Genomic DNA, 7,873 nt, shown 5'->3' with positions numbered 1-7,873 from the left:
GAGTAACACTGTAACACAAATAGGAACAAAGGCTTCATTGTTAATGTTGAAGAGCTGCCAGCATCTGAACAGCAGAGTTTGCTTTTCTAAACGGTGTTTGAAAATCAATTCCAGACATGATTACCCTACCTGTCCTTGAAACACTAATCGTATTTCAGCTACCATTTCAACAGAATCCACAGTGGAACATGTGAAACCTGTTGTTTTCGGCGGTAAATGCTCGAACCACTGGTGCTGGTGAAGAACTGTGCCTAGAGAATTTCAGACCCTCAGGTGGGACTTCCATATGATGTATGCTTAACTCCTGCAGGGTGCTCACCTGGGGTAAACATCTAGGAAGGATATGGGTTTACAGCCACCTCCTTCACTTGCAACAGAATAGCCAAAGAACAGACATTTAACAACGTTGTCATGCTCCCAGATTTAGTAGAACTATGGAGTTTGGAGACAAAGTTCATTAAAAAAATACCATTACGGAGACATCTATTTGTTTGGATTTCTACCAAGTACACAGGATTTGCCTCTAAACTAATGTTTGTCTTAAATGTTACACTCTCCATCTTCAGAAGCAGGGAGCAGGAAGACAATGCTCAACAGCACAACACTTGGGTAATTCCTAGTTAAGAATTCACATGGACAGTGAAAAGGGGAATAACAGAAAAAATCATAGTCCAAGGTTTTAAAGGTGCAAGCTGTTTTCCCAAATCTATGTTAAATAATTTCACACGTGGAACAATGAAAATGTTCACTGCAGGGCTCACTTATTCCTCAGATAGTTGTCAGAATAAGCACCTCACTACCAAATTTTTGGTCCACAGAAGGTCCTATTAAGGTGCAACACTGTCAAAAAGGAGGAAAGACTGCTAGGCATTCTGCAGCAAGAGCTGGAACAAGCAATACGCAGGCTTTATCTTCCCCGCAGTTTAGCAGTCCCTGGGTTTAAGATACTGGCTTAAATGTCTAGTTCATACTAGAGTACAGAGAAGAACCTAAGGGAACTTCACTTGAGCTAATGAAGCTTTCTTTAAGTGAGCAGGTTACAAGAGTTTACCTGCATTCAGTGGTATTTCACTTGAGTCTGTAACTTCTGGTAATCAAATAAGCAGAGTCTGTTACATATTCAAAAAAACAAGCAAGCAAAGCAAACCAATGCCTATGAAACAGTAGTAGATGTAGTTTTGTTCTGCTCCAGTACTTGCATCACCCTGCAATTTCCTGGATCCAGTGTGATCCTGACAGTTGGAAGTTCTAGTAGCATCACATAAAGGCATAACTTGTGTCTGATTTAGAGAGGAGCTTTTATGTCTGTCCAATTGGCTGCTGTTGCTTAGCTAAAGTATTCTAGCTTTTGGGCAGTTAAATTGGTTGCCACACACTTCCTGCACTTGGAAATGAAATGGTCAGTTAATCCAGGTTAACAGTACTAGCAGGGTCTACTACAGTACTTGAGGCAATGCAGCACAGCTGTACCATGCCTGTGCCTACCACGTCCAACCACCAGCATTTCACATGTAAGGACATTTCCCATCTGCATAAGGGGAACATTCTGTACTGCTGAACTTTATTGTTCACAAATAGCAGAAAGCTAGGTTAGAAAGCTCAACAGCAAAATCTTAATAGGGTTTGTATTTTTTTTTTTGCAGAAGAGATGCACTGAAAGAATAAATCCTTTATTTAAAAAGGTGTTTAATTTTGAACAGTTTTGCTTTAACTTTGAGGTATCAACTATAGTCAGTTCACTCAGGATGTTGAGTAACATGTGGAGACACTGAAACATCAGGACAATGTAGAAACAACAGCCTGCTTATGTAAATCTAGTACTAGCACTTATGATCTATTTTACACTCAAAAAATACTATTTTTGTTTTAAGGCAGCCTGCTATTTATTAATAGCACAAATATAACAGAAACTATAGCAAGTGTGAGAAGCTTTTTGACTTTCCCGTACCCACCCAACTGTTTTTATTACACTAAATTGTGATGCTATGCTGCACTACTAGCATACAGGAAGGGTAAATGAAGACAGAGATTCAACTGTGGAGGAGATAACTTATTTATTCGATTCTCAATTTCAATGCTAAAAATTGGTCAAAGGCACTTCAAAGATATTTAAGAAACAAATCTTTATGGTGATCATTCCAGACAAGTCACCAGTTTGTATCTGCCATTAAGGGACACGACTACTTACAATTGCCAAGTGAAACATTCACAGGTTTGAAGTGGAGCATACTGTCCAGCAGCAATATTCAATTCTTTTAAGAGTATTAATAACATTTGTGGAATATTTTAAATACATTAAGGTAAAACAAAGCAAATTACACTTTTGGAGTTCCACAGAAGATATCCTTGACAGAAAAAGGACAAAATTGTCTTTCCAAGTGGTTCTGTATTGAGGGATCTATTTTCATCTGTGCATGCACTATTAACAACAGCAGCAGGTACATCAGAGAAATAATCCACACTGTTCTGTTGTACAAAGATAAAACACCCTGCTCAGATATCAAACTGTTTATAAGAGGTCTATCAGCTACTCACTAAAATTTATACTTCTGAAAGCTTAACAGAACAAATGGCAACATGTGAAGAAAAAGTGATTTTTAATACACCCCAACAAAGGAAAACAAGGTAAGTGTCCTTAAAGGCAGTAATTACAGGGAAAAGAGCTTCTGCAAAATGAGAGATGGTGTTAACACCAGTGTTTAACCTCTTAAATAAGACCAATATAGATTACAAAAATTATCAGGGAGTGAAGGAAGATTAAGATTTGTCTTTTTCTGCAAAGATTAATACTATCCTCTGCTTAAGAACAATGATCAGAAGGTAACTGGAAGCTTTTAGGTTTTATAAAATTAAGAAACCTTTTTTAGAAGCAAAACAAAACAAAACCACAGCAGTAATCAGTATAGCCTAAGAGAGCCTATGTTGCCATGCTTCAGAAAGGTCATCTACCTGAAATACTGTCGTCTCACTGGGCTGCAGAAATACTCAAACTCAATAAATACTTTTTCAAAGCAGAAAGACCTGAGAGTGAAATAACAGACTAATATTACACTAATAGTAGTGTAATATTGCACATTAAAATTATAATAACAGTTCACATTCCAACCCTGTCTTACTGAAGCTTCTGAAGATAGTGAGATACAAACTAATTATTTCAGAGGTATCAGCTCATTGTTATGGCAATACAATTCAACAGAGAATAACAGTCCTCTGTTATAATCACCAAATGTAAAAACTGATCATTTTCTAGCTTGTCTGGAAGGAAAAAAAAAATCTTTGCAGTGCTGTTAAAAAGGCAAAAGAAATCTTCAGAGGCCTAAGAGCAAGGACACTTTAAAACAAACCAAGAATGGAATGGAAAAGGCTACTCCTCAGATAGGCCACCTATTTATCACAAGGTAGAAAGTTCTTAGCCTTATTCCCTCAAGAAATGGAACTTGTTTCTTAATTTCTCCCTTTCCCCTGAGGTCCTATGTGTTCTGTGGAAAGGGACACTCCTGCCCCACACGGCTAAGCCCACAGGCCCCAGCTGGGCAGCAGACAAAAATTAGAACTGCTGCTGAGGAAAAGACTTCACTGTGAGCTCAGCAACAGCTCAGCAATAGCTGGTTTGACTCGCCACATCAGCAACCAACCTATTGCTCAAACATCTCACTAGCTGCTTCCTTTTGTCCATTCAAGACTTACACACGAGGAAATTGACAACCCAAAGACAGGATAGTAAGGAACATGAAAAGTAAGTTATGTTACTTCACAAGGCAGCACAGACTAAACACAGGACACAAATCAGAAACTATGCAAGATTAGTTCTGCCTGTTGTAGAAGAAAATCTTTAACTTCCCAAGGTTGAACTAAGGAAGAAAGCATTAATAAAGAAAAACTACAGTAATTGGGTAGACTTTTTACATGGACTGAATTTACAAAGCTAGGATCTTGATTTGACTTTAGAACTTCCTTAAGTATTCCAGAAAATTTTAATTTCATGTTTGAATAATGCTACTGGAGTTATCAATACCAAATGGATTTCACAATATTATTGGTTTGTGCTGCACGTGGGTTAAACATTTAGCTCACAGAAGGAAGCACCTCTCAGCATGGTACCATGCATTCTCCTCTGGACATGCACCCCTCTGACTAGAGCTAACTGGAGACTTTTTCCTATTTTAAACAAATATGGTTTCTACTTTGGTCAATTAACATAAAATAAAGCTCATCTCCCTTTCAGTACTTCAGAGGCAGTCTTGCTCATAAAAGACCAACAGATTCAACCTTGCAGCAACTATTTAACTAGTACTTGATATATGAACCCAGAGAAAATGTATGGAACACTTCAGCTCTATGAAACCTATCAGTAATTGCCATAATGTTGCAGAGCCATGACCTTCTACTGTTGGACAACAGATAAAACCCCAATCTGTAAAAGAACTACCTTTGGAAAAAATATTCCAGTACTTTATGGTTAAATGCTCTTTCAGAAAGATCCTGAAGGACAGCAGCAGCAAATAAGGCTGTCTGCTACTAGTATGTGCCCTTTACAATACAATGACTGGAGGTAATTAGGTTATGTCCAAATTCATCAATATGATGAAGGTGAAAAGTGATAAAAGGATGAAAAAACTTTAGTTCAAGTGTGGAATAAAGACACACTACATGTCAAGCTTAACTCTATCCCCGACACTGATATTGACTCAACTTGAAAAAGAGAAAACCAGAAAGATTTTACATTAACTATAAAAAACATAGGTTTGGCCTCTGAAAATTCTTCAGTAACTAAAACACCTATTTTGCACACCAAGAAAGTGTTTTCAGTTAAGAGGCAGAGATACTCATAAATGAGTGGAGAAAGTTAATGCACTTTGAACAATTCCTGCATTCAGGCTTGTTTACCTGAATAACAATACACTTCAGCTTCAAAACGACTGAAATAAGGCTAACTTAACACTTTGTTCTGAAAAAGGTAACAAGAAGCTGATATAGAAGAAATTTTACAAGTGGAGAAAACAAATAATGTTCAGAAAAGTGAAATTAAGTACTTTAGCCAAATAAACTAGATGTGTAGGGAAGCAGTCAAATCAGCTTTGCTGCAGTTTTAAAACAGCAGTTACTTAAATCTGTAAAATTTTAATGAATGAGGTAACTCCACAATCTCAAAGTACAGGGATGTGAGAATGAAATGGAAACAAACTAATTATAATACTGGCTGAAACTAAATTACTGTAATGCCATTGTAACGCCACTGTAACTTTGCTAAGATACTATCCTTTATGGTTTATATAGAAGGTGTGATGGAAGAGAGACTTCTATTCCAGAAAGTGCCTACTTTATGCTGAGAAATTCTGAGATTAATTTTTATATCCATTCAACCAATAAGAAAATACAAAAAAAACAGCCACAGGCAAGCAAATATGTAAGCAGCTTGCATCACTTCAGCAATTTAAACAACAGCATTTCTGTTTTTATCCTTAAACCAGTAGTGATCCAACGTCATATTGTTTTGTACAAGAAACTTAAAAATTAAGACAAAAAAAACTCATAGCAGTGAATTCCATTTCTGAAACAATTCAGATTAATCTTCTGGGTGGATCTCTGCCTATTCATAATAACCAGCCTGTCATTAAGGCAAAGCAGACTTGAGACTCTATTTTCATGCCTCTCCCTTCCTTAAAGGGCAAGGTAAACCAAGTAACTTGAAAATACTGAGAATACCAGAAAAACCTGCCATGAATTGACTGTGCAGCATCCAGTTTCTAATAGTAGAAATGACACAGCAGAACATCCAGAAGGAAACAGAGGAAAACAGAAAAAGGAACAAATATAATTATCTTTGAACCCATTCACTATGTTTTTTATACAAATTCTTCCAGAAAAAAAAACCCTCTAATTTCACAGCTGGAGGGTCCCAAATCTTCGTGAGCAGGGCTGCAAGGTCATGCTATCCCAAACAGTCAGAGCCAGCACCTGACTCTGTTTTACACAGGCAGTGACAGGAAATACTGCCACTGTGATTTTCAAAATAAGAATCACAATAAGTAATTTCAGTCCACAAGCTTCATGCAGGAGTTTGCGAAGACTCTCATTCATTGTACTGACTTCTTTTCGTTTTCTTCAAAGTCCAATTAATTCTCAGAAATTTTTTGCTTTAGCTTTTGATCATCCTCCAGTGCTTCACTTTTGCTCTGCTCTTCTGGATTCTTTACCAAATCAGGATTGTATCGATACAAATACCCATACGGTCGGAGATGATAAATTAAATATTCCAAATGATACATAGTCACAGAATCAACATAGTGGAATGAAACTGCTAGATCAGAGCAGCATCCGGGACCCTAAAATATAAAACAAGTCAAAATAATCAGCAAGAATATCAAAGCATGCCCCAGATTAAAGATCCAAGAAAAATTCAAACACATACTTGACTTCATGGTGAGACATTCACTACTAGCAGCCATTTCTATACTTCAAAAGTTGGTGTGATGCAAGCAAAATGTATCAGGAATATCTGCCAAAGCATCTTTCTAAAATCAAGCTGTATGTAGTCTTTTGCTTCTGCAATCAAGCTGGTGAAAAAAAGTAGCTGCCATCATTTATGTCAGAGGTTTTCTGCTTTTCCGTCGTTTTTTTATGTTGGTGTTTAAACAAAAGCAAAAAGCAGCAAGCAGGTCTGAATGCATTGTATTTATACATGAAGCAATACATGCTTGCGACAGCACTGATCCAGAGTGCATGCACATGCACCCGTGTGTTTGTCCATACATTATACAGTTTGGCAAAATTCTCAGTCTCTCACTTCCTACACATAGAAAGTTGTAACAAAACATTTTGGACCTTTTTTTTTCTTTTAGTTTATTAATTCCACTGATATTATTAAGCGTTTTTAGGAGCTAAAAGATCATTGTTAGCACATTTGTTACAACTTGTATTTTCTAGCTCAAATTCAGCTTGGAGAATGCTTTTCTGGGAGAAAGGGGGGTTCATCAGATCTGATGCTAATACTAAAACTCTAATTAGAACTTAGATTAAATATTTAAATACACTGAAGATAATCACAGAATCACAGAATCTTAGGGGTTGGAAGGGACCGCAAACTAGTCCAACCGCCCAATAATAACTGCTATGTAATTGTTATTCTCTCAAATACTTACCAAGTTTGATCAATATAGCTTGTGAATATAGCAGATGAACTAGTCTCTATACAAACACAAATATGATGGGACAGGATCAAATATGTGATTTTCATTATGGATCCAACCACCACTGCATCACTTACAGATGTAACTGTCCACAACTCAGCCAACGATGAACTGCAAAAACAGCTAAAGCTGCTGCATCCTGACTCACTAAAGGCAGTATTGTAGCTGTTTAAAGCTACAGAAATGCTCTAGCTGCTGAGTAAAAGTATAAACAGATGCTTTACAATGAAAAGTCTACTGAAGAACTAGATCTTTGCTTACTCCAGCTATATTGTGTGAAAAAATGCCACATCCTATCCTTGATTTTGGCCACCTTGCTGCTCTTAAAGTTGGAAAACCTTCAAAATTGAGATCATAATCCTAAAAAAGAAGCCACATCACATATTATATGATCACAGATAACTATGCAGAATAATATCAAATCACTTTAAATTTCAAGCAGTGCCCTGCTCCACTCCTCCTCCCCCCCCTTTTTTTTTTTAAACCAGAGATTTCAGATGCAGGACATAAAATCTAAAGTTCTTGCAATAACAGTATTTCAGCTTGTAAATGCTACTTTTTTTGCTACCACAAAAGAAAAAACAAAACAAAACAAACAAACAAAAAAACCACAACACAAAACAACCCAATCAAACAACAAAAACCTTTGCCAGCTCTCATGCTTGCCTCTCCTTCTACAGAAG

General features: G+C 36.9%; 1 protein-coding gene across 3 annotated transcripts in view; it reads right to left on the bottom strand.

Moving 5' to 3' along the window:
• Positions 1-2,037: 2,037 nt before the first annotated feature.
• Positions 2,038-7,873, bottom strand: part of C1GALT1 (core 1 synthase, glycoprotein-N-acetylgalactosamine 3-beta-galactosyltransferase 1) — a 26,149-nt gene continuing 20,313 nt past the window's right edge. For all 3 annotated transcript variants that reach the window (XM_051609957.1, XM_051609959.1, XM_051609958.1), the window contains exon 4: positions 2,038-6,326. In XM_051609957.1, the coding sequence (XP_051465917.1) occupies positions 6,117-6,326 (210 nt within the window). In that variant the 3' untranslated portion in view covers positions 2,038-6,116. The remainder of the gene's footprint in view (positions 6,327-7,873) is intronic.

The sequence above is a fragment of the Apus apus genome, chromosome 2, assembly GCF_020740795.1.
Source record: "Apus apus isolate bApuApu2 chromosome 2, bApuApu2.pri.cur, whole genome shotgun sequence".
NCBI classification, from domain to species: Eukaryota; Metazoa; Chordata; class Aves; order Apodiformes; family Apodidae; genus Apus; species Apus apus.
The sequence above is the reverse complement of the archived record's forward strand: the minus strand, read 5'-3'. Positions and strand labels throughout refer to the sequence as shown.